Here is a 27,896-nt window from a genome sequence, read left to right on the forward strand (position 1 = left end):
GCACTTTTTTGTACGTATCTTTTATCATGAAATATGGGTGTCCCAGGTTACCAGGAGATCAGATAAAGAAACCCACATAACATCTATTTTCCCAAAAAACATCCCCACAAATACCCAATCTCTTAAAAAGGGTGCCCTGCAACGGGATCCTGGAATAACAGACTGATCCCCAGATTTGAAACCACTTCTATGACCTGTCCAAACAAGAACTGTGGCGCATACGGCTATTGGGAACTCCACCAATCAGGAGGAGACAGCCACGGACATTGCCGTTCGAAAGCGCTGGAGACGCTGTAGTACATATGCCAGGCCTGTAGATGGTGCTGTTCTCACAGAATCAGCCCATGCAAAGACAGTGTTAAATTGAGCGAAATGAGGAATGGCTAAAATGCATGATCTGTTTGGTATTTTGAAAAATAAAAAGTATGAATATGCCTTATATAAGTATGGTCCTACACTATATTATTCAAATATAGCATGATAGGTCCACTTTAAAAAATGTAATCTTCCTCGACAAATGGGGCTCCTGAAGTGCAATAGGATTGATAAAAACCCACTTCATTTACAGATAAACATAATTTATTCATTCATTAAAAACAGACTATATGTTGAAAACTAGTTGTTTCTTCAAATATAAGCATTAGAGCCCAAGTTGTGCTAATTAAATGGCAGCTCCCTGGCATTCTTATAGAGATAAATGAAATTGTATGTTGCTAATTATTCCACATTGGATATGGAGCCATTCATAATTATACCTGTGAATGTATAAATACCACAAAAGTCTCTCTCACCTTCGCTTTCATCCTCTATCATTTCCATGCATGAAGTACCCTCCTTGGCACCTTGCCAAGGCAGGGCATTGGCACAGCCTGACTAGTACAACAAAGAGGTGTCACTGCCAACTTCTGCAACCCACCCCCTGCTGGTCAAATCCTCTTTACTGGTTTCACTATGACAGTCTGTCCGCCATCCTTGGACAGGAGCTCAGTGACCAGTGCCAGGGAGGTGGGAGAGGAGAGTGAATGGCGAGTGGAGGGAGAGAGAGAAACAGATGGAATAATGGGCAGAGAAATATTTCCGATAGAAAGGGTTCTCCCAAATATGTGGCTGTATCACAACTAACCTGTGGGATGGACAGGCAGCAGGTATAATCTTTAGATTTTTTTATTTATTCTTATAAAAGGGCACACAATATCTTGCAAAAGTCGAGTTGTTGGGCTGTTTGAATAAATATAATTTTAATCTTATTTTTTTAGAATTTCATTAGACCTAAAAGAGATATTTGTTTACTGTATATGGCATATAGTGTAGTGCCACATAACTGTGGAGGTGTGGATTTCACTGACAGCCAGCAATTGTTATTTCTCCCATAATTTATGCCCTGGCTCACTGGCTACAGCTCGTCATTGTCCCACGCATTGTTTTTCCATCCATTTCCAACATTTGAACACAGATGTTCTCTGTGGGAGGCAGCGGAGAGCTGGCTCAATCACTGCATAGTATTTTCCTCACAGCTCGCCTGTTTGTATTCTGGTTTTGCACACAAGTGGGCATGTTTGTGTGGCTGAGCTGATAGGAGCTGTTGAGTTACGTCTGTGTCTCTGTGTTTTGTACACTACTATACTAACCATTTTTAAACCTCTTCACTCTTTTGTCCTGTGCTTCTCTGTTTTCTAGGAATCACCTTCAAGGTCATCAGCCATCTTTAGTAGTCCCGGGGGTCTTTTAGAAGGTCGGACCTCCTCGCCACTATGAAAGGGTTGGGGACCAACCGTAACAGACACCTGTCCGAATCCTGTGAGCCTCCCTCCGGTCATCCAGAGGCCCTCTACTCTCACAAGACCTGCACCATCCCACGCAGCCCTTACCTGCTGAGCCCCACAATGGACCACTACGGCACCATGGACCCTCACCTCTATCCTTCAGCCAACCAAGGCTCCCTTCCACCAGAGTGCATGCTGCCACTTAACAACCAGCTGTCTAACAGCAGCACCTTCCCCAGGATTCACTACAACTCCTACGACCAGTCTGACTTCTCCCCACCTGGAGACAGCATCGGGGGGATTAGCACAGGGACCATGGGCACCTCCATGTCATTGGGACCGGGTATGGGCATGGGCATGGCAGGGCTCAGTGGACGAACACCTATGATTACGAGCGGTTCAGCAACAATATCACATCACATGACAAAGAACCAGGCACCATCCAGTTTGATGGACTTTGATAAGCAGCTACCTGGAGGTCGTGACGGGTTCAGCACATTGCAGTTTCACAGAACGTCAGCTGTTGCTGCCACCAAGCAGCAAACAGACAGTCCTGGTCGCATCCGCTACATGCTGCACTCAGTGCAGAAGCTCTTTGCAAAGTCCCAGTCGCTGGAGAGCCAAAACATGAAAGGAAATGTCAATGGACGCTCCACTGGCAGCGGTGGAGGCTCGTCTAGCACCGAAGACGGAGAGAAAAAGAATCGAAGATCTAAAAGTAAAGATCGGGGTACAAAATCAGAGGCCAAACGAAGACCACGCTCCAACATGTCAGGCTATTGGAGCTCAGATGATTTGGACAGCAGCGATTTGAGCAGTTATCATAACACCATGGCCATGATGACAATGGGGCGTCCACCTGGACATGACAGTCATGGGGGCCAGTCCAGATACATCCAAAGTGGATACAACACTATCAGCTCCTCTAAAAGCAGCAATGACATGAAGTATCAGGCACACACTGGGCCTGGGGGCGGAGGAGGTGGTGGACTAGGTGGAGCAGGAAGAATGGCAATAAATGATAATGACTACATGAAAGGAGGGTCCTGGTCCACACTGACCATGGGCCAGCCGAGACCGATGATCCAGAAAGGCTCTGCTACTCTGGACAGATCCATGCTCAAGTCCAGATCCTACCAACCTGAAATGAACTGCAACTACCTGCAGGTTGGACGAAGGGTAAGTAGGCCTAAAGGGAATGTAGTACTAGTTAAAAGTTGGATTCCGGAAGGATTTTATTATTACGAAGACCTATTTACAGGTGTACGTTAAAAATACAAACACAATATACTTGCTTTTAGAGCGTTGATTAGGAATGAAAAGAAAGACTAATTGTATCCGCTTTATTCTGTCTGTAGGGTGATTGTAGTAGCACTTTAGGTCGCCCTGGGGGTGCCAATGAAATACCGTGTCGGCGGATGCGCAGTGGTAGCTATGTGAAGGCCATGGGAGACCTGGAAGACAGCGACGACTCCGAGGGAAGTCCCAAACCTTCGCCAAAATCCGCCGCTCGTCGCCAGAGCTACCTAAGGGCAACGCAGCAGTCTCTGAGCGACCAGCTTCCCCAACGCAAGTAAGACGACGAACTGAGACATAGAGATGTGCTTTTTGTTACGCAGTAAATATTAGTTTTCAGCTGCAAGGGAGTCAACCTCATGTTAAAGTTACAATCCTTTAATGAAATCTAATCCAAAGTAGCCCCGCAGCTTTGATTTACAAGCACCTGATTGCCACCTGCTTTCTGCCAGGTACAGGTTTTCAATTCATAGAAAGAAAATTATTAATATTGTTTCCTGATTGTCTAAAAAGTGGACTCACATCAGTTTCTAAATTGTACGTAAATTCCTGTTTATCCTAGCTTATATCTTAAAACTTGTAGGTGAATGTACTTGGATAAAAAACAAACCTTAAAATGGGTGGCTAGATTAAGTCTTGATTTTTAGAGCCCATCCAGTCAAAACCTCTCAACAATCAAAGAAAATAAAAAAGCCACTTTTTTCTGGGATGTAGAAAGCTACCACGCCCTAAATAACCATCACAGTATGCAAGGAAAAATAAATGCATACAACATGCACAGTGCACACAAGCTGTGCTCACTCACATGTAAAATAAAGAGGTGTCAGACTCCCTGTTGTCCCCCACATGCCAGTCTTACGACCACACCTCATCTGTGATTTATCTTCCTGTGTTGGACACACAAAGCATCACAACATTAGTGTAGTTTACATAATATGACACTGACTGTTGTTTCTATTCAACCAGTAAATAACCACAAATCAGCCTCATCTCTCCGACTGGCTGGCAATGCGCCTCACTTGTCTTTAGATGACATGCTTTATGAAGCATATATATTGCACAATATGTGGTGCAGGCACAGCTGAGTCGACTGTGCCTTCTCATTAAATGACAAAACATGCACTCCCATTTTTCCTTTGTATGCAAGCAAATTGGAACTGTCATGTTTTGTAATGTCAGGTTTCAGAGATCAAATTGTTGCACCTAATTGCAGAGTAACAATCACAATGCCCATTAGTTGCTAAAAGATATGACAGTTGTTGCATCTGCCGTCTAGCATTAAATTGTTTCTATGTTTCTTTGTTGTTTTTAATAGTCTGCAGGAATTAGCTTGAGGTATTTGGGACCTATTATTATATTATATTATTATACTTTACGGTCAAGTAAACAAAAATATCATGAGCACCAATGTTTATCATAATTGACTTCTGATAGTCACAAAGGAAGCTTGTGATAACACCTTCAGTAAAGCAGCTTTGTCAGTGTGGTCCTAAATGATGGGTTTTGCAGTACAAATGGCGTACCATATGCAAACACTTAGTTGTGGACATACTTCATATTGGATCAGGGTTGGAGTGTTGATGTCCATTCAACCCAAACAAGAGGCGGATCATCCTGAGAAACAGCTGCAGGCTTTCCAACATACACACCTCTGCTTTTACAATGATTCCAAGTCCTTTAGTCTATGTAGAGTCAAGGATTCATTCTTGCCTAGAGCGTGCCTGAATGACTAACCCTACTCCCCCTGCCCATCCCTGACCATCCAACCCCTCTCCTCCGCTCTGCTCCAGCCTGATTGGCGTGAGCAGCAGAACCCTGGATTACACCTTGTTGCAAGGGGAGCTGGATGCCCTGTGGTCTCCTCTCCACAGTGTGTCCTCTCTGCACCAGCTGGGCAGGTCAATGAGCAGGTCAGTGATAGGTCTGTTAGCCGCGTCTCAGGAGTGTGGTGCAAAAACGCTTTTGTCCGATTGTATCGTTTTAATTTCAATGACTTTGCACTGCACACCTCAGACGCCTGTAAAGTCAGCGGCAACTCAAAATGCCAAATTCATACCGTGCCGCCAACAACTGCCAACCTCCCTTAAGCTTGTAAATACCATCTGCCCAGTGCTTTTAGGTGAAAAGTAGCTGAGTTGGACACTTTTCAAATGGGGGGACATCTGTGTCCATAGACCACGGCATGGCAGATTGCTGTCATGTTACTATCACTGTGTGCCAACAAAGAATATGTGAAAACATGACTTTCGAGTTGCTTTGTGTTTAAACTCCAACCAGCTCTTTGTCTTTGGCACCATGATGGCACACAGAGCAGTGTGTACATGTGTTGCCTGACATCATTGGCTTTGCATGCTCAGATGCTACTATGACTGATGCCAAAATTAGATGAAAGTGGAAGAGAGTCAGGATTGAAATGACTCATGAATTAAAGTGGAAATGAAAGGGGGAACTTGAATACAACAACCTTATCCTCCTTTTATCTCTCTTTCTATTCCTGGTTTTGCTCATCAAGCCTATTTGCCTTCTGGCTCCCTATCATCGAACATTAACATGAAGTTTCTTTCCCATCTTTTCCTTGAATATGCACTCATCCACTCCTGCCTTTGGTTTTTCTCCTTATATTTGAATGTCCTTAACACATCTCCTTTGTCTTGTTTCTTACTGCTCTTTTCAGCTGTCTTCCATCTCTCAGAGAGATCTCCAATAATCGCAGCCTGGACAACCTAGACTGCATTGAGGGTACAGTCTCCTCTTTGCCCCCCTGGGATGATGATGACTTCAGCCAGGCCTGCAGCACCTTGGGCAGACGTAGCTGCTTGGGACAGGTCAGTGCAGGGAGTGCATTAAAAGTGAGCTGTCTGAGGTCAAATAATAAATCTGTTTTTCTCCGTCTGTTTGTGTCTCTATCTTATTAGTTTAGCAGATTTATTTCTAATGAGAATATGTTTGCTGGAAATGTAAATGACTTAGCTCCAAGCAAACTTTCTATTTTTGAAATCAGCAGTCAGTTTCAAAGACCCCATTGTCTGCCTCAAGCTACTAACACTCATTTCCGCAGTATAATTTGCATTTTAACAGATACCGCTTGAATGACAGTATTAAAATGAGCTTCCTGTGAACAAAGAATCCCGCTTTTCCAAATGTATCTCATATTAATGTTATGAACCTAAGAGCCAAATGAGTGAAATTAGTGGTTTTAAGTCTTATTGATCAACTTACATAAGAACTATTAGCCTCCCACTGACAAGGTCAGTACTATAGTCAAATGAGGCAGTGCAGGCTATTACTACAGGATTTACACCCAATCTCTTGACAGGTCAACATTACAACAAATGTGTCCAATATGTGAATTCATTGCTCTAATTTGCATCCACACCAGCATGCCGAATACATTTAATTTGCATGATAATATATACTCAAGATGTGTAATTAAGAACATTTTCCATACAAGATTTCTACGGAGCTTAATCAGAACAGTGGAAATAATACCCAACATTTAACACTATTCCAAAATGTGTGTGGGTGTAACATTTTGTTGTGCTGCTTCTGCTACACTCTCCCCCTTATATGCGTATGGAACCATTCTGCGAACCACCAAAATAACTTTGCTCCAAACACATTTTTGACTCATACTCAGGCTGTCTGTGTCAATCAACAGAATGTGAAACCCATCATCCGCAAGGCTTGTTCTTACTCTTCGAAAGAAGCCTCAGAAAGAGCATGCAGAGTAAAACGTTTCTAAGTGGTGTCTTTTGCCTTGGCGTATATTTTATGTTTTATAATTGACAGTTATTATATAGCTGTGAGAAATGTAAAAAAAAATGTAAATGCTTTTAACATTCAGTCCAGAAACCCAGCCTAAAGGAAAGCTGGCGGAGTCCCACTGGTTTCTATGAAGTTAAGAAACACTGTTCTCTGCAACACTTAGAAATAATTGGACTTCATTTCCACACTCTTAGACTAGTCACGCTTTTGGTGCCATTTTATTGCATTCCATCAGATGAGTCTCACTAATGAAGAATCCCCTTTACAAAAACAGTCAGTTTCTGGGCAGTGTGCTCACCTCCAGCGCCAGGAGCAGCTACTATGATCAAAATGAACCCACTCTTGCAGTACTGTTCTCCTTGCTACCTTACTGCTAATCTTGCCCTTTCCTCCCTCCAGCTACGGGACCTGGAAATGAGTCAACATTACGAGGACCGCAGCTCCGAGTCCACATTCAGAGATTCCCGTTCCCAATCTCAGGACAACCCAGAGCCTCTAGACTTGCCCATGCCAACATGCTTCCGATCCCGCAGCCACAGCTACCTGAGAGCCATCCAGGCTGGCTGTTCACAAGATGACGACACAGCATCCATGGACTCAGGCTGCTCTCCGCCCCCGATTGACACTACTGTACGCACCTACAGCAGCAGCACTGGTGAGTCACAAATGATACATCTGCTGCAAATTAACCGAGTTATAACCCAAATGCAGTGTTGTGTGTTGCCAAACTGAGATCTGGATGCTTTGTTTAAACCGAACACAATATTGATTTTTATTTTATTATGCCTTGATGATTTTTACTCAGTTTTGACCCCTTTTGCAGAGCGACCCAGATAAGAATGACTTGTACTTCCCATAACATAACATAAACTAAAACAACTTATAGCCTTGATCCTGGGATGGACACTAGTCTTCCCTCATACATGCACACGCTAGCATCTTTAGCTTAAATGCAGCCTCTTTTGCCCATGCTAGACGACCTTTCTGCACAGTGGATGACATGGAAAGAACAGTTTGGCTCTTACCTGATAGCCACTGGCTTGGACAAAGCCCCAAAGGAGAAACAGCTTGCAATTTTTCTTCAGCGTTTGGGGACAGACAGACAACGCATCCTACGACACAAAGGTAAAAAATCTAAACCAGCTCCTCTCCCCTAAAAACGATGTTATCAATGTCCCACTTCAAGAACTTCAAAAGAAAAGAAAAAACCTTACTATCAAGAAAAACTAAGTGAAAAAGAGACGCTTTTGGTCAGTGGAGTTTCGGTTGTCATGGAAATGATTTCAGAAGCCCAAAAAAAATAAGCAAACTGATCTGGTTGTTACTTTGAGGTTGAATTTGCTATAGCAGAGGAATTGTGAATGTGTGTGATGACATACAAGATGCTTTGTACTGGTTGTGTCATCTGAATGCTCCCCAAGTAGAGAAAAGGAGTGTTTATACACTGTTGCACATAACGTTGGAATAAATTAGTTTCCAGACCTTCCATATTTCCCATTTACACACACAATCGTTTCATGAGAAGAGTTAACAAATATTGTATTCCAACTTTATGGGCAACAATGTATAAACTGTAATTATGTGTGCATCTGCTTAAGTTATTAATACCAGAATTTATCCACATTGTGGCGCTATTTCCTGTAATCTTCTAAATGGACTTGGAAGCACATGCTGTGTTCAGGCCGTTCGAGTTTACTGAATTTCGAAAACTTTTTATTTGTGTTCCTTTGGGGGGGATTAATAGTTCTTTCAACATAAAGCTGATAAGGGAAATAGGTTCTCTTTTTGTCAGAAGTGCGAGTCATATTTTGTTCGTCTGATTTTGATCATTTTATTTCTGTAGCCACATTATTAATGCTGCATTCAGTGGTTGTGGTTTAATGTCAGAGCATATTAAGCATAGAGATGTTGTATTTTACTTTTGAAAGCCGTCCTAAAATGTTATATTTAAAGATTCAATATCAAGAAACATAGGTTTCCCCAAAGTTAAATCTACAACAGTATCAACGGCGTTATTAAATTCTAAGAAGCACTTTTATGTGCACCATCATCACTTTAGTTTCAACGATCAAACGGTTGAGTTTGAATTTTCCGAGTTGCCCCTGGAGGCATCGGGAGACAAGCCACCACGCCTCCTTCAGAGACAGAAACAAAGGCAACCAAACCAAACCCGGCTTCTCACAGTCCTCACACAGAGAGCGAGGGTCGTCTCCGGCTGTAGCTGCACTTAAAATATCTAAGTCTTAGCTAAAAACACCACTGTGTTTTTTATTTATCTTCGCCTGACAGCAGGGTAAGCGTTTTTATCATTTTAATGTTAATTGTGCTGAGTGCGTAGTTATAACAGTCTGGCTCGTTTGGTGACTGGACGCTCTTTAACCGGTGACAACCAAAACTTTAAAGTAGGTTACATTAACTTTCGCTTACGGTAATTTACTGCCATTGTATCTCTTCAAGCTCCCGGTATCCAACAAAAATGTCCTATAAGAAAAGTTGTTATCACTGTGTGGGTGAGATGTTGACAATAACTCAGTAGGCCTATACGACAGCAGGTGATTTGTATGGGTGCGTAAATTACTGTCGTCTCGTATTGATGAATTTAATTTCTGCTTTTAGGTCTGCTAAGATGGTCCCCTGCTGAGGCTTGATTTACAGGGAATTGCTCTTTTGTCTGACCTGTATTTCATTAAGTGTCCGATGTACATATTTAGACCATTAAGCAAAGCTAAAGACATGTAAAGGAAAGTAGGATAACTCTCATTAAGTTTGATATAAACTCTGAAATATGTTTGTCTCCATAACTGCCTCCATTGTTGCACTTTTTTAAGATCTGTACTTCCAGTGTTCTGTATAAAGGTCTTTATCAATTATTGAGAATTTCCTACCATGGTTTTCGTACAAAGTGCTCTGCTGCTGCCATGGGAGTCAGTATGTCTGCTGTTATACTGCATGAGGACTAGATATAGTTAGATGAACCTAATGCTGCCTACACTTTATACGCAGCTTTCTTTAGTTGCTGACATGGAAAATTGGCCTTCACTGGGTATTATTTTAGGTCTGCCCCACTTTGGTCCCACATGGGGTCCTGTCTGTGTACAAAATGGATTAGATCCCATTTTGAGGTCACATTAGAATATAAGGGCTTTTTCGTGTTGTCCCTGTGCTGTTGTTGAAAGCATTTCATGTGATAGTTTGTTGGAATAATGGCTTTGGGTCACAAAGCAGCAGTGATAGTTTCAGGCAAGGTTGTCTATCATTGTGCCTGTAAATTGATTAAACAACACAGTTGGGTCAACTCAGCTGGCAGACAGCAGGCAACTTGGCAAGCAATACTAAACTGTTAAATAGAGCATCACAATTCACCCTTTGTCTTCCATTGTTCCTGGTTCTTGTCTGACACAAACTAACCACATAACAGCACCACCTCAACCAATCAGCTTACATTTATTGTTCCTGGGGAACAGTTTAACAGACATTAAAACTCTTGAAAAGGTGTCTAATATGCCCCACTGGTACTGAGATTGTTTGAGCAGCTTGGATTACATAAAAAAGATAAAAGGGGATTGGGCAAAAATATTTTAGGGTCTAAAAGAATGCTGTGCTACCCACAGCGATGTCACTGGAAACTGTGATTGGTTAGTTATAGTTTTCACAGCAAGCTCTTATTAAGCACTGTGTGGCTTCATACAGGTTTACCAAAAGATACCTATTTTTGAGTTTTTTTGTGTGGAGTATTAAGCCATGATTAGTATGTAGTGAATTGCTTACACCGGTGAGAGGTAGAGTGGAAAGCAGTCATGGGGTTGGTGGAAACATTTTTCCTCTGCTCTAGCTTCATGCAGCTAATTGTTTCCCAGCTTTGAAAATCCCATCTTGAACCCGGCTAACAGTGGACGACAGAACCACTGTCCAGATGGCATGAAAACGGCAGAGCTTAGTGCCCACTCCAGATTCCACTCAAAACCTTTGGCACACAGCCTCTGCTTGTGTCTGTTGCTAAATTCCCTTCTGTAGAGCAAGCAGTAAGTTCTTCTGAGCAGCTCTTTTTACGTAAATCCAGCTTTTTTTTAAAGAGATACAGTGTTTGGCTTCATGTAGTGTGTATCTGTCTTCAATGGCGTGTTTAGTTCAGGGAAGGGCTTTGTCAGCACTGGTTCTGGTGACCGTAACTGTTTTACATTCAATGTGTTTTATGCTTGCACAGCTGGGTATGTTTGTGTGGCTGAGTTTAGTATAATGCGCATGAAATGGGCCGTGTCACTTAATATCCATCTGTCTGTGGGAACTTTCTGCCATGGGTGCATTTTCTCTTTTTTAACAGGCATTTATAAGGAATCAGCTGTTTTCTGTTTTGTTACATTATAATCAATGTGCTACATTATAAAATGCTGGATTTACAACTGTTATTTCTTTATTATTTTACACACTTCTCACCAGTTTTACTAATGAAATCTGGGATGTAGCAAAACCTTTCGCTAACAGCCAGAATACCGTGTGAACAGTGGAGTGTGGTTAAACTCCAAACTTGTTCCAGACCTGTCTGATCACCTATGTGGTTTTAATGTGCATGCCATTGTTAAGCTCTGTCTGGTAGAATTATTGCATCAAAAAACTGAAATGCTCATTGCCATTTTTATTTGATAATTATCAAAAGTTCTGATTTAATTGTTGCAGCTCTATTGAACGAAGTGGTAGACCAACTGACTATATAATGATGCTAATCTCGTGCTTTTTTTTGCTGTGGTAAAGACTCAGCCTTGGTATATGGGGGTCTTCCAGGCAACCTACCTCCTTTTCTCCAAATAAATGACATTACATTTGGTATTTCTGAATTGCAGTTTTTTGTTACATTGACATACAGTATTTGTCATGAGCTAAACTAGGCCGATAATATTGTCCTGGCCTATTTATTTCGTCCAGCTCTACTACTTTATATCCCGTCTAATCTCAGAGGCAGCTGTCAGTTATGATTTTACGGCTTGTTTTTGGTGGGCAAAGCAGATTCTGTAGCATTATATATAGAAATTTTTATTCATTGGGATAAACCCCTTGAGATGCACCATCTCGTTTTCAAGGGGGTCCCGTATTAAGCATTAAGCATTAAGACTTAAGGGCAAATTCTGTTCAGAATGACGAAAACATGATGTGACATTCAGGGAACTGCAGGGCAGGTATCCACACACACACACACACACACACACACACACACACACACACACACACACACACACACACACACACCCTTGTAGACCCAGTTAGTGACAGCTATCCTGCAGACTAGGAGCCGGTGCATCACAAAGCTGCCACAACAGTGACAAGCCTATTCGGCCTAGCATCTATCCCTGTCATAAGAGGGAACATGGATGGTGAAAAGCTGTCTCAGCAGGTTTCCCTCAGGCATGGAGGATGGTCAGAAGCTGCTGCAAAATCCATGGCTAGTGGCATGTGTACTGTTTCGATAGGATGGATGCTAAATGCAGGTTTACACAAGATGTATTATACTGGATCTCTGTCTTGCAACATACCAAGAGTTGGAGATCTGTGTGTAAATGATGACCACGGTGGAAATGTTAATGTTGCTATGGATACATCTATTGATCTATCTTTGGGATGCTAGGGGTTTGACTGAGTTGAAGCTGAGGTTGTGTTCCAACAATCAAAGCATTATGGTTCGCAGGTTGTGTTTGTATTGTCTGCCTAATATTTACCTTGAGGGCTGGTCATCTAAAAGGGTAGGTGTTTCCTATCTCTTTTCATGAAGTTCACATGTGTGGTACAAAGGCACAGGCTAGCGATTGTCTCATTTAGGTGTGGTTTGGGTGTCATTTCTGATGATTACACATTATTTTAGTTTTGTGGTGTGTCATTGCTGAAACCGAGGCCAGCATTTACTAATCGGCGCTCTATTCTGGATGAAGTCAGGTGACGAGGGATCGAAAATCAGGTATGTTGAAGAGTGAAGACAAGCCAAAGATAACAGAGGAGGATTTGACGCTGATCAACAGCATTGACACTGCAATGGCTCAGCTGTTAAACAATATTCCTGCTAATAAAGATGTTTTTGTTCATTTTTTTTAGACGAGCACAATTTCCAAAGGGAAAGCCTGAACTATGATATGCCAACAGAACTTAAAGACAGCTGAGACTGCATGAGAGAACCGCAGTGACGCGTCCTAAAACCCGGAAGTAAAGTTCTTCCGGTTCCTTCGATCATAAATCTATCGATTCGATTTATGATTAGAAAATTATAAAAGATGGGTAGACATGTGGAGATTATCCGACTGAACAAAACGTGATCGGTCTCTTAAATGTGTGTCAACCAGAGACCTTATTTCAAGCTATTTTCCAAAATACTATGGAGAAATTGCATTGCATTTTTGTCGAAGGAACCGGAAGAACTTTACTTCCGGGTTTTAGGACGCGTCACTGCGCTTCTCTTATAGCATAGGTATAGCATATGGTAGCAAACCCTTTAAAGCTCTAGTTGCTCCTAAAGAAACTCTGAGGAGGACCAGAGGGACATTGGAGCTAGTTTAATGTAATCCAGGCTGGTGCAATTCTCCAGCAGACTGACAGCAGTTTGGCAGGTCAACTGTTGTGTGAGGTCATGTAAGTTTTATGATTTGAAGTGAGGTTGCATTACATTAGAGATAAAGCTAAAAAGCGGATTACAATGAACAACGAAGCCTTTTGTTTGAGTGTTTTCTCTGCAGCTCACATGTTTGCTGCAAGGCTTTTTCATAATCCTTGATGACCACAGCATTCAGTGCAGGAACACAACACGGTGCAGAAACAGTGTTCGCTTCATGCAGTGCCTCACATCAAATAGTGACATGTTGTTTCCTCTCAAATGTCACAGCAGAAAAGTGTGACTATTTATAATTATCTCAGTATTTATGAGAGTTTGACTCCTTTCATACTACCTCATATCTGGTGGTTATGTATTGTGTCTGATGAAAAACAGCTTTTAGTCCACAACAGCTGATCGTTAGAGAACTTGGCTGACTTACAAGATTCAATCAAATGGCCATTAGACTGTTCAACACCACATTCAACGAGATTGTGATTGTGTGCTTCTGCCACATTTTCATTTTGTGAAATTATTTTTGACATTTACTATAAGGCTATAAAGTGTCCTATTGATTTTTTGTATGGTTGGGTCTGCACCATAAACTGATGTTTGTAAGCAAAAACTATCAAAGCCAGCCACTTTAGTCCATAGAAAATGATTATAAAATGTATTTAGTTAAAGGATGATGAAGCTTTTACTGCTTTTGTTCAAACAAAAGTTACTCCTCTCCTCTTTAGCCTCATCAGTCCATCGTCTTGTATCCACTTTCCACAGTTTTCTTTTTTTAAATAAAGTATCTGTTTAAGGGATTATATAGTAGCCACAGGGTTCATAATGTTACAATACAATCCCCAGTTTAGATTATAGGTTCTGGCGGTCCAGCGTCACACTCTGCCTTCACTCTGCATGTAGCATGAGATTTCGGTGGTATCTTAATTGAAGGCATTCGTGACTTTTTGAATGTTCCTAAAGGCGACAAAACGGTATTTTGAATTGTATCTGTTGCTTTTTATAAGTAATTTGAAACCATTTAGCCATACCATACACTTGGTCTCTTCAGATTCAATGTTTAAATGTCACGGGGTGAAATCTTGCTCGCAGATGGGCCATTTATATCTGCTCTCACTGAATGCATCCATTGACCTCCTCCTGGACAATTGATTTAGTTGATGGATTCGATAAGTGGCTCTACAAGTGAAATAATGAAGTCAGAAAGGCAGATTCCAGCATATGTTGAAGAAGAGACATGTTTGCATCTTGTTGGCGCAGAAAAACATCTCCTTTCATTTGAGTCAGACTCTTTTCTGAACATCATACCAGGCACTTAATAATCATCAAACCACTGAGGGGATGGGAGTGAACGTCTCTCATACAGATTTGTCTGAGTTTTCTTTTCCCTCCTCCGTCTATGGTACCTTTCTATTATCTTCTCATAGCTGAATGTCACATTTGGTCTGGAATAAAGTGCAGCACGGTACAGATAAATGTCCTCCAATTTCTTACCCATATTCAGTCTTCAGAGTCAGATGTTCTATAAATTGCTTTACTGATATAATCGCCTGTCTCATGATCTAGGCTTTGGAGAGTGGTATGTGATTTAATTTAGTCACCTGTGATGAATGGTGTGCTTGTTCAATGTCCTACTTGATTTGATCTTCCCCTTTCACGGGAACGTTCCTCAATGTTCCAGCTTTAACACAACAGCATCCCTGTGTATTCATGTGTACAGTAAGACATGGATATACTGAAAAAGGTAACTCTTATCATAGAATGATGATACGCAGGCTTGAAGCTTTTCACAGTACCAAATATAAGTATCTTCAGTCATTTGTTCCTTAAAACGTTCCCAAAGCATCTTTGCCTCTGCGTTTTTATTCACTTATTCTTCTCGTTCTCATGTCTTTTTTCGCCCTGGCTCACCTTCCTTTTGTTTCTCTTCCAGTTTCCACATGCATCACCACCAGTAAGAAGGTCGCCCCTCCACCAGTGCCCCCCCGTACAACCTCCAAGCCCTACATCTCTGTGACGGTGCAGAGCAGCACAGAGTCGGCCCAGGACAACTACCTGGACCAGCAGGACCGGAGGTCGGAGGTCACCAGCCAGTCGAGCCACGCTCACAGCAACTCTTCTGACAGCCTCGACAGCACCCGTGCCAACAGCCTGGCCCGGGGTATTCCCCGCCCTCCACACATCTTCCACACTCCCATCGCCATCCCCAGAGACCCAATCGCCCCCTCCAGAAGTAACGCTTTCACTGAGACGAGTGACGCAGTCGTCCAGTATGAATCATTGAGATCAGGATTTAACAGAGGGAATCTAGGGGCAGAGGAGCCCCTGGTGGCACCAGTACCCAGACGGAAACTGTCCTCCATTGGTATACAGGTACGGGTCTGCTGCACTAACTAGGGTACAGTGCCGTTATCACATATGACGGCATACTGTCAACAAGGAGCCTACTTGCAACTAAGTGTAGCTTTTTCTGCTTGTTGAGCTTGAATCCATAGAAAAGGTCTTTTTAACAGTAGTTTAGTGTTGTGCATGGGTATGTGTGAGTGGGCCTACTCAAGCCCAGAAATGTGCTTTTAAACCAAAGGTCTCATTAGGGTGAACATCCCTCTATCATTAGGGCTGGCTCACTACTGTAGTGAAGAAGGCAGAAAATGCATATTTGCGTTCCCCTCTACCATATAACTTGTCCTGCAACTCCTTTCTCTATTTTGCAAGGCTTTGACATTAACAGAACTCATTCAGGGTACAACTGTGACATTATTTAATTGAAAAGGCAAAGATACAGGTTTTCTTTGAATTGTTCACTGGAAATTAACAAGCGCTACAAAACTGTACTTTTGCTATAAGAAGTCTTTCAAATAATTCGTACCAAGACCTTTGTTAATGTTCCTTCTTTCATGTATGTCTGATTTTATTTTTGTTGTCCACTGTGATATGCTCTCAGGTTGACTGTATCCAGGAAGTTCAACAGGAAGAGACCCCGCCACTGGCCAGATTTCAGTCCATCGGAGTACAGGTGGAGGACGGGTGGCAGTAAGTCCTCTTCCTGTCCTTGTAACAACGTGAGGAATTTATATTATAGCCACACACACTGTTCTGTCTATTCTTTCCCTTTCCAGAATCTCTGTGGATGTGAAAGCAATGTGAATGTGTTTTGTCTGAAAACTACCCCTTGTGTGTTGTGTTGGTGGACTTTAAAATAAATTCCGGGCATGAGCTGTTACTATTTGATCTTACTGTATATCTACTTGCTGCATACTGTTGAGACCAATTTATAGGTCATTTGGTAGGAGCTTGCATTCTGTGCTCCTCTTGTTTTCAATGCCATGGTTTTCCTCTTGGCTTCTTTATGTTCTTACTTTAAGAGCTTCATTTAGTGTTTCGGTTGAAGCAGCTTTTTATAAATCTTCACAGGCTTTTTAACAGAACCAGCCTAGTCCCTTTGTTTAATTTTTTTGTCCCTTGTGTTTTATTATCGGTGTTGTACACTCATTTGTGTTATGTGACATACCCTCAGCTAGGGCTGCTCGATTATGGCAAAAATCATAATCTCGATTATTTGGGTCAATAATTGTAAATGCGATTATTCATTGACTTTGAAAACATCCATTTATTAAAAAAAATGTGAACAGTATGTTTTTAACAGTTGATTACCCTGAACTTTAAGTATAATTCAACTGAAAAACCAAAAAAAAAGAAAATCGTTTTATTTCGATTACGTTGTTTTCGTAATCGTTGCACGCCGTAATCGCGATTAATTGAGCAGCCCTACCCTCAGCTGCTTACGCTTTATTTTCCATTATTTTGCTCTTCTTTCCTCCTTTGGATTTTGGTTATAATTATTATCAAGCACTCCTAATATTTTATTATCTGGCTGAATCACAACTTGTTAACGTCTCCTGAGATATAACACAAAATGGAAATAATGTTGAGACAAGCAACATTCTTGTTGAGTCTGTTTTTGCAATGAAATTTAAGAAGCTAGCTTCCCGTTCATAAGAGACCAGTGGATAACAGTCTGAGTGCACTATTATGAAAGCCCAGTCTCAGATCGATCCTATTTATTTATATCTATATGGAGCAGCAGAAGTGACTTTTCCAGTAATGGAGGAATTATTCTTGAATAATTTATAGTTTTCTTGGTCCACTGTTATGCGCATAACAGTGAACGAACAAAACTGAACTGGCATAATTGTTGCATTAAAAGGCACTGTAACAGTTTGTCTCACCATCTTTTTCAGGCTCAGTCGCTCCAGTAGCATGGCCTCAAAACAAGAAACTGACTCCGACACACAGGACATCCCTGTCATCTCCCAAATCAATAAGGCCAAACATTTTGAAAAGAAAGTCATGGTCAACAGTGCCAGCCAATCCATGAGCTCCCCTCCAAGACAGGACCATTTAGACAACGGAGACACTACCGGTGACATCTCTTCCCCTCCCCCGCCAAGGCAGATCCTCAAGCGCTCCACCACACGAAGTAGCTCTTCCTCCTTCTCAGAAAGTCTGGACCCAGCGCTGGACCCCTCATCTCTCCCACCTCCGGACCCCTGGCTGGAGAGTGGGAATGGTAGTAGCAGCAGCGTTCCCCAGAGCGGAGGAGCGGGGACGCTGTGTCGGAGAGACGGCCACTGGTTCCTGAAGCTGCTGCAGGCCGAGACGGGACGCATGGAAGGCTGGTGCCATCAGATGGAGCAGGAGACCAAAGACAACCAGCTCTCAGAGGAGGGTAAGGCTGCCAGGGGACACCTACACTTAGAAAAACTTCTAAAGTTTAGGTGGAAAGAGACTACTTTTACCCCTGAGTGTGACCTCAGAGCTAGTGCTTCTAGCTACTTTCTTGAGAAATGAAATGTGTGCTGTACATCAACACACCAGACAGAATTGTTTGTAGGAAGACAAATCAAACACTGATGGTGTCATTAATCTACAGCATGTACATGATGCAATCCACAGTCACTTTGTAATGACAAAGTTAAAGCACCTTAAATTGCCTCTGGTTTCCATCTCCAGGCTGGGCTGTGGGGGAATGAAAGAGGAAGCGTCTTTACAAGTCCACCTGACCAGTTTGCACACTATGGGGATCAAATCTGTTTCGTTCCCTTAACAGAAACTCATGCAAGGGGGATTTTGAAATATCACAAGTGAATTTGAATTACAATAATATGTTTCTTTAGCTGCTAGACTAGGTACCAAAAACGAATGGCATAATGAATGTCAATCTTCCAAATCGAGTTATTTGGCCCAGAAAAAAAGGAAAAGCATTGCTGAAGTCAAACCCTCTGAATGAACCCTGCGTCCTGAGCCTCCTTCCAGAGGTCTTTAGCTGTCTGACCCCACCATGCGGTCCAGAGCTCAGTTATAGAGCCCTGCTCGCTTATTGAGTTCCGCCTCAGGCCCGACAATCACTCTATCAGACATACTCAGCATGGAGAGGATGAGGCAGTAATACCTGGGGTTACCACACACAAGCAGGCCTGTAATCCCCGGCATTACACAAATCTACTCTGGAACTGATTAAACCTCCAGATTAGATTAGTGCTTCGACCGCAGCAACACACACATACACTGTTTGTACACACAAACAAATAAACAGTGGTAAGGCTTTTGATGCTCAGTTCTTATCAGAGGCACATCATTGGATGAATGAGGCTCTGTGTGTCTTTGGGAGCCCATGTGTTTCTTCTTTTTGTCATAAACAATGTCTGTGTGACTTCCTTTAACGTAAAGTTGTCAGTATTAAAACATGTATGCAAATCTGTAGCTGGGTCTCAACGCAGTATAATCGCATAGCCAAAACTTTACAATCCAGTGATCAGATCAGAGTCCCAATTTTGGGCAGATGTTTGGCCTATATTTGATACAGCAACAGACAAGCGCTGACAGACAGTGTATGTATACAAGCTTGGATGCCTTTTTTTAAAGAGGATAACATTATCTAATACACTGTAATCCTCTTCTTGCCACCCTGTGGAGTTAGTTGGGCAAAGTACATCTAACTGTCTAAACACCTGAAGTAATCTTTTGGTTAGCACCACACCACAACCATTTGCAACACAGAATAGTTGAGGTTGTTGCTGAACCCTGATATAGACATTGTTTTTTTTGTACAACACTATAGCCAGGGCACTATATTGGCTCGTACCACCTTCTAAATAACAGTACATTACATTTTGTCAGTGGCTGGTAAAAATGTCAGGTCATCTGTCACCAGGTAGGTGAATATAGGCTTACCTTATATTAAGAAATTACATTTTTGGAAGGAATTTATGAGAAAAACATTGAGAGGACATGAAAGTGTTGAGTGACCTGCTGTAGTGGAAGGTAAAAACAAGCTTAATTTCAGACCCTGACTGTAGCCGAGAAAACTGGGTGTGTGTATCATCCATAGGTTGAATAACAGGAGGCCTCTGAGATCAATAATTATCACAAATTCCTGAAAATGTATGTTTCTTTTGGCTTTTGGTTCTCTCTTCAGTGCTGGGGAAGGTTCGCAGTGCAGTAGGATGTGCCCAGCTCCTCATCTCCCAGAAGTTCCAGCAGTTCCGGGGACTGTGCGAACAAAACTTGGTGCGTACAGTGTATGGCCTTTCTTTGACCAAAAGCAATGTCTTCTGCTAAATTCCTTGATTCAGGTTAAGGCTTTCACACACAAATAAGTGTGGGAAGAGCCGAGATACACAACATATGACGCCATCACAGAATAAGTCATTGTGGCCAATCAGCACAAAATACAAGGAGCTTACAATAAGCCTCTAAGCTATTTCTCTTGTGTGATGTGTTTTACTGAAAATGGCCTTATACTAATTTTGGCCAACTACCAGCACATAAAACAATAACTGTTTTTTACACGTTGGTTCTCATGAAGCTCAACTTCCAAAATATTGACCAGATGATCATGACTGATACATTATGAACGTCTTCGTTAGCTTCATTGAACTTGACCTACATTAAACAACATCACATGGCCACATCAAATGCTGTCGTTATGTTTATGTGCTATTTACACAATTGAGGTTTCTCTATGAATAAATTATTGAGCCTTAGTTACAAACAAACAACAATTAGTGCTTTTACACAATTAGTACTTCTGCACGTATACAGTCTCCTGATTCACTCTTTTACGTGTGTCAATATGTAATTGAATTTGCTGATGTGCAATGATTAATATCTAACTTGTAATTGCGCTACCATTTCGGTAACTTCACAGGGTTGTTCGCATGATAGTGTACATTTTGTTTTTCAAAATTAAAACTGGAGAAGTGCAGTATCATAAATAAGAGAGTATAAATAGTAATAGCATTATAAACTGCAGGATTTACTTCAGCTGTTTGTAAACAAGTAAGGGGTTTAATCTGTTGTTACTTTTAATCTTTAAAGGGCACTGGGTCCAGAATGATTGCATTTCTTTTTGCTGACATTATAACAGATTTAATGTCCCTGTAGAATTAAAGTGCCGGCTTACCGTACTAAAAAGGACACAGCTCTGTGTGGTTAACCTTTATTTTGACCCGGAGACATGGACAAGAAAGCTGTGAAATAGCTCCCTCTAGTGATGAAAAGGGGAAACACTTGATGACATATACAGCATGTAAGCAATGCAGTGCAGACGTAAAGTACAGTAATAGGACGACATTTTGTTGCAATTAAATTACCATTAGATGAAATCAGTAAGTTCATTTAGGTTTTCTCCGTTGGCCTGATGTTGGCTTCTTCTTGCACTTACCTCTTCACATTAAGGAACAACAATGTTTTTTTAAACCAGGATCAGAGAAAATTGGGATGGTTGGTTTTGGTGGTGCTGACCCACAAAAGCTGCCCCATAGAGACCCCAACCCCCGTCCCCATTCTCACTTTATGGACACATCTAGCACAAAGTATTTTTGGAAATATGGCCTAGTTTTTACTTGCTAAATATTATCCAAAAAAAAGTTAGTTAGAATTGAATAATTTTGCTTTTTTATAATAACTTTTTTCATGATGTAGCTGATCTGTTCCGGCTTGTGATGACCTTGGATGCATTGAAGGTGTATTGTTTGTTTTTCTGGTACCTCAGGGCCAATCGGCCATTAAATAGCCCATGTGCTGAGTGTCAAATGTCGTTCTTACACCAGTACAGTATGCAAACAGCGTAGCCCAAAGCAAGAAGTGAAATAGACTTGTAGTTATGTAATGGGCTCTGACTAGTTGATTCAAAGCTGGTTGTAATGCTTTACAAAAAGAATAAGCAGAATAAAAATCCACTAGTATTTTACAGCTCACTTTCAAAGGCGAGACATTGGCTTTCACTATACACACTGGCTTGTGTGAGATTAGTTTTGCTCTTGAATTAACTGTGATGCTGGTTGCTCTCTTACATTTCATACATTCTCCGCTCCAACATTGACTGTGTCCACAGAATGTGAATGCCAACCCGCGGGCCACCGCCCAGGACCTGGCGGGCTTCTGGGACCTGCTGCAGCTCTCCATCGAGGACATCAGCCTCAAGTTTGACGAGCTCTACCATCTCAAGTCCAATGACTGGCAGCCCGTGCCGTCTGCGGCCGCCCAGTCGCCCCCTGAGCGGAAGGTACTTCCCACCCCTGCTGCCCAGTGCGCTGGCTGGGGTAGGAAAGCCGCCGATACCGGCCTCTCTCCTCCCACCACCACCACCATTTCTCCCACTCTTTTTTACTTCCTTCCCCCTGTGTGGGATGAACTCTAACAGGGCGCCCACTATAACACAAAGGGGCCAGAGAGATCCCTTTAGGCATGCATGGAAAAATATATCTCAAAGAGGGCTGTCGATGGTGTGTTTTTAAATGTAAAGCCCTGCTTTGAGCATGCATGCGTCACTTACTGGTATGCTGGTTGCAGTGGAGCATGGCTAAGATGTACTAGCTCGTGACAGAATGCAGTCTTGCTTTGCTTCTTCTCTGTTTAAATGTCTTGGTTTGTGTTTGTGAGTCTGTCCTTGTTTTCCTTTCTCTCTCTCTATTGTCTAGCCCAGGTCGATGAGGGAGGGGTAAATGTTGTCAAATTGAGGAAAACATTCACCAGGAGAGTTTTCTTGACTAATAGAATGAATTCTGGGGGTTGGAGCTTAGACTTTCCGGCTTTCATTTTTAAGGACCACCCTACGTGAGGCTAAACTTCAAGGTTGATGGGGGAGGGGTAAATGTTGTGGGAATTTGAATAAAATTCACCAGGAGAGTTTTCATGACTATCATAACGAATTCCGGTGGTTGGAGCTTAAAATAAATGAATTTGAAAATGTACATGGCACTAAGGACCACCCTACTTTTCATATGTTTATGTGTGCGTTGGGATTCGTAGCTGAGTTGCTCTTGCTTTATGTTGCTTTGCAATGCAAGTGCATTGACTGTGTCTTGTGATCCCTTAATTCTGCTTTTAGTTTGATCCAACGTGGCCATTAATTCATGTTACCATTTCATGACTTCAAAAATTGTCATGTTAATGATTGTTTATTCTCAAATATTTGCCTGTTTTTACCAGGTGTCTTTTTGTCAGAGTTTTTCTGTTTGAAACCTAAAATCACTACATTTTATTTCAAGCTTTAATGAAAAAGAAAAGCATTGTCCTCGTCAAAGTCCTGTCTGCCAGACCTGCCCAGACTGATTGATGCTCTTGAAGACAGTTTCCACATTACAATCTCTCACTCTCTTTTTCTCCTTGTTTCGCACTTTGCTCTTTCTCCCTCCCTCTTTCTCCTCCTTTTTCTGTCATGTTTCCTTACTCCCAACACTACAGGACGAGGAGAAGGAAACCGCTCCGGTGTCAAAGAAGCCCGGTAAGGGGCGACCATCGCTGGGCCGTGAGAAGAGCGCAGACTCTGCATCCACCTCTTCTTCGGCTTCAGCAGAGAAGCAGAGACACGAGGCTCGCAAGCGTCTACTGGCTGCGAAAAAGGCTGCCTCGTTTCGCCAGAACTCCGCAACAGAGAGCGCGGACAGCATCGAAATCTATGTCCCTGAGGCCCAGACTCGCCTCTGAAAGAGATTGAGATAGGGAAGCCATTATGGTCGGATCAAAGGACCGATAAGTCGCTGAAAAACTGAGGAAAACTTTTGCAGTGCAACTGAGCTACTCTGAGTTTATATGGATGGAGGTGTGGGGAGGAGAGATGAAATTCCCAGAGATTGGGGGGGGGGTTGGATTTGGGCATTTTTGACACACACTTATACAGTTATAGGCTGTTCCTGGTGGCTCCAAGTGCTTATAACGAAAAGAAAATGACTGGACTCGACAGACTTTGAAGCGGGTGACTCCTCGTTTGAGGCTGCCATTGAAAACCTCAGCTGATTTTATCATTTCTTGTTCCTACTCTTGATATCATAAAATTGTTAATGAAAGTATTGTTATAATGACAATTATATCCTAAAGAATCTATATGAAGACTGTTTTAAACGTTCCTCTAACTTGGCTATAGGATCTATTAAGTGGACAGAAGGCAAACATTAATGCTCTTCTGTCTTTCATCGTCCTCCTCTCTTCCCAGATCATTGGCCATCTTGTAGCTTTGCACAACACCGCCCTGTGGCCATCACACACACACACACACACACACACTGCGCACATGTCTACTGCATCTACACACACTACAAACTCTCGCCTATGTATGTCTTCCTTGTATTTATTTGTTTAATTTACTCATCCTTTTGTTTTGAATAGAAATCCACTTTTAGATTTGGTAATTATGAATATGTTTGGTATGATGAAGTTGACTTTCAGATTTGAAGGGGTATTTATATATTTCCTAATAATTAGCACTTGTGTGTGTGTCCTCCAAAATGTTATTGTGTCAAAGATTTAAACAAATCTATAAAGTTTAAAGAATGACTTTAAATGAAAGCACATCACAAATGTAATGATGACTTATCATGAGGATCTCTTTTTCAATCAGAATATCAGCACCCACAGTAATGCTGATTATTATTATTTGTTCAACGCTTTTTAAAAATCTCTTTTTTTAATCTCTGTCCCATTAACTTTTGTTTTCAATGTGCTGTAACTTCAGATTCGTAAATATTTTGGTCAGGACTTGTTCCATCTGGTTGTTTAATAGCTTCTTTGAGTGCTTTTATTAACCTCACTTAGCATTCAACTCATACATCTTAAATTAATGTAGGGCTTTTATTGAAGTAATGCAGCAGGCTGAGCATGCAGGATAACATTATGGAATTTTTCATAAGGGTCTCGCTGTTATTTTTATACAATGTTTCTATAAGTCTTTTGATTTATTTTGCCTCGAATCACTCTGCGAAATGAATCTACGTTCCATTATTTTTTCCCCTTATTGAACGTCATTCAAAGTACCTGCACTTTTTTTAATCCAAGAAAAGATATTTAATTAAAGCATTAAATACATTAGTCTTTGTGTTTTCATCATTTATTAAATGCTGCTTGTTTTTTATTTTGTATGGAAGACGGCAAAGCCAAATACACTGTTTTACATTCATCTGACATACTGTATTTAAATGTCGTCATCTGAGAGCTAAATGAGGAAAATAGAGAGGAGCCTAGCCACAGCACCGCATGTAATACAGGTTTAACCTTTTGATGCACATGCCAAGAAACAACAGCCCAGCACTACAACAATACTGACTAACTGCTTAGGAGTGACCCCTCCCCTTCTCAGCCTGGAAACTCACATATTCGAGTGTTTAACTTCTGACCTCTAGGGGGCAACAGTGGTTACATTTCAATCCAAAATGCAATACATTGGAGTACACTGAATGCATACAATGAAAATACATGCTCATTATGCCAACAGTCAGCCCTGCCCTGTTTTGCATTAAGAGGACACATTGTGTGGATTACATATACAGACTCGTCTGTCTTATTTGATGCCAGTTCTCAAATCAAAGAGGCCTCTTGGTTCATGACTCATTCCTCTTTAGGATCTCACAGTAGAACACATCCAACCAAAAAGTAAATCCTGACTTGCCTTGCATTTCCTTTAGTGGTCCGCCTGTCTTCCACTCAAATTTGGTAACATCCAATTGCTAAGCAAACCTAACTTCCCTTACCTAATTAGTTATGTTAAACTATTGCAGTTGCATAGCTTTGGCTGCCGCAATCATCACCCACTGTGACCCAAAAATGCAGCCTGGGGCTTTGAATTGAAAAAGCCTGATGACCACTATTCTCTCTCTATCTTGGCAAGAGCTTTCTCTTGATGGCGGGCCTTTTGTTTGTCTGTTGTGTTTGCCAGCTGGGGATGACTCTCAGCAAGGAAAATGGCTCAGGGGTGTCAATAGTCTGTTCCCTGGTTGCTGTCAATGCCCCCCACCCCCATCTCTATTTTAGTAGGGTGGATTGCATCGTTAGCACCTGAAGGCCTTTTGTGTGACTTGAACTCAGTCGTTTACGTGATTTAATTTGACTGCTAGGAAAAAGTTGTGTCTGACAAGTTGTGTTTATCCAAAAGAAGATGTGTGTTGTCAAATTAGGTTCCTTCCAGTTTCACCAATTTGAGAAAATGTTATAGAAACAAATTATTGATCTATATGTCACAGATATCAAATAGTCAGTTGTAAAAATTACTGCGTCTTGTGTGTGCAAGCATGCTAGCTTAAAATATATTGAAAGAACTAGATTTGAATCTCTAATGCCAGAATATGTTTAACATTTGAACATTGTTTCCCCACTTGCCACATTGTCAGGTCAAAACTATGCTGTCTGTCACCCTTCCTCACACAAAACCTAGGTCTTCCCAACTTGAACGCAGATCAAACACTATGTGCCATAAGTAGTAAGTAAAGGAGGCCAGAGAAAGTGTTCCCACAATCTAACCATCAAAAACTAAAAGACAATGCTTTTGCTAGACTGCTAAAACTTGGATGTGTAAAATGTCAGTCCTGTCAGTGATATATTCACTGAGAGAGAAGAGAGCTGATCTCATACATTCAAACAAGGCTTCCCTTCAATACACACAGATATCACTGGGACACACCTAGGTCTATTTCCTAGGAAAGGTTATACATGATCCAAATGGCTGCACTGTGGGGGGAAGGGGGTGGGTTGATGTTGGTGTAAAGCCATTGATTTGAGGGCGATAAAGGTTCCTTATATAGGTTTGATGCATCTGGCCTTTGAAAGTCAATACTGTCAAAACTGTCATTTCATCATTTGCTTAAACGTCTGTTTTGGTAAAGCTTCATTTTGAAAAGTCAAAAGGGTATTCAACACTTGTTTTCAGCTGCACTCTATAATGTCTCTCCTTCAACCACAAATAGTGAAGTTGGTAAAATATATTATCATCCATAAATGCAAGAGAAAACAAGTTTAAATGTCAAGCAAGAACTAATCTAAATCATTTATAATGTTGCTATGGTCAAATTTGTAACATATATACCATGATACAAATGTACCTTTTAATGTGTTGCTTTTGTTCCTTCTCACATCACACATAAGAAGTAAATTCTACTGTTTAAGATGTATTTTTCTGCATTCCAGGGCTGAAACAAGTTTGATCAGTAGAGGCTACAAGAAAAGAGAGACAGTTTAATCCCTGGAAGAGAGCATACCTCATTGAATCTACTCCCATACAGTACTCTAGGCCTGATAGCAAAAAAAAGGCCCAGCTCATTAGCATCTGTGCTTTGTTCAATTTAGGGCATAAAACCCGGAAAGGGGTGAGGAGCATAGCTCGTACTACGAGAGATGTGTTAAAGCAAAAAGTGTATGTAAAAATACTAGGACAAATATCTTAGGAAGCAAGCACATATTTTAAAGACTATGATGTGTTCAGTATAATACTCTATAGGCTGTGTGTATGTCAGAGTTGTGGGGGTTTAGTATAACAGAGCTGTAATGTTTGAGAAGAAGTTGTGAGTGAGAAGGTTTGTAGTTCATGGAATAACATTTAAAGTATACGTGCAATACTGAGTAAAGGGGTTAATTGATATTGAACACTTATAGCATTGCATTTCTCGCCCCTTTGCTTCTTAAAGTTGTCTTCTGTAAATACACCAGACTGAAAATCTTCATCTTTTACAATGCTGTAGATCTATTTATACTATTTCAAGGTTGTTAAAATGTATAATGGAGAGACGTATAATAAAATGCACACGATACTTTCTCAAAAAGTTCATCATGGCTGTATTATTTGTACTGTTTAGAAGCTGTTTTATCAAAACATGTTTTCATTTTATATTAAAGGTTGTTTCAGGAGCTGAAACGTTATATATAATAGTTTTAACAATCCTGCTAGATTTGATTATCACTCCAAAGCTGTTCCAATCACATGCTCTTTTTTACATGTTGCCTGGCCATCCCTTTTGAAGCCTACGATGATACATGAATACATCGTGTACATTTGGTTCAAAAAGCAAGTTAAAACCTCGTTAGAGGTACATTGCTGTTTTGCATTATGCTATCGTGCAGTAACTTCTTTTCTGAAATCTCCCGCTTATTTGGCCCTGGGACTCTTCGGGAGGTTCTCATGAATAAACGCTTCCAAGACACATTAGCCTGACAAGTCTTGCGTC

The 27,896-nt window shown here is 41.4% G+C and overlaps 1 protein-coding gene across 5 annotated transcripts; it reads left to right on the forward strand.

The window, feature by feature from the left end:
- Positions 1-1,683: 1,683 nt before the first annotated feature.
- On the forward strand, positions 1,684-27,086 carry dlgap4b (discs, large (Drosophila) homolog-associated protein 4b). 5 transcript variants are annotated; one of them, XM_010787316.1, is made up of 12 exons: positions 1,684-2,942; positions 3,122-3,336; positions 4,850-4,969; positions 5,734-5,884; positions 7,224-7,479; positions 7,800-7,949; positions 15,338-15,777; positions 16,349-16,437; positions 17,646-18,133; positions 19,883-19,974; positions 21,803-21,973; positions 23,155-27,086. In XM_010787316.1, the coding sequence occupies exons 1-12, from the start codon at positions 1,752-1,754 to the stop codon at positions 23,395-23,397; spliced, it is 3,606 nt and encodes a 1,201-aa protein (XP_010785618.1). In that variant the 5' UTR covers positions 1,684-1,751; the 3' UTR covers positions 23,398-27,086. The 5 variants fall into 5 exon arrangements, with proteins under 5 accessions (XP_010785618.1, XP_010785621.1, XP_010785620.1 ...); XM_010787319.1 differs by having other exon boundaries at positions 21,803-22,010; positions 23,155-23,285; XM_010787318.1 differs by lacking the exon at positions 7,800-7,949.
- Positions 27,087-27,896: the final 810 nt, after the last annotated feature.

Source organism: Notothenia coriiceps, unplaced genomic scaffold (assembly GCF_000735185.1).
Source record: "Notothenia coriiceps isolate Sejong01 unplaced genomic scaffold, NC01 NC01_scaffold00030217, whole genome shotgun sequence".
Taxonomy (NCBI): domain Eukaryota; kingdom Metazoa; phylum Chordata; class Actinopteri; order Perciformes; family Nototheniidae; genus Notothenia; species Notothenia coriiceps.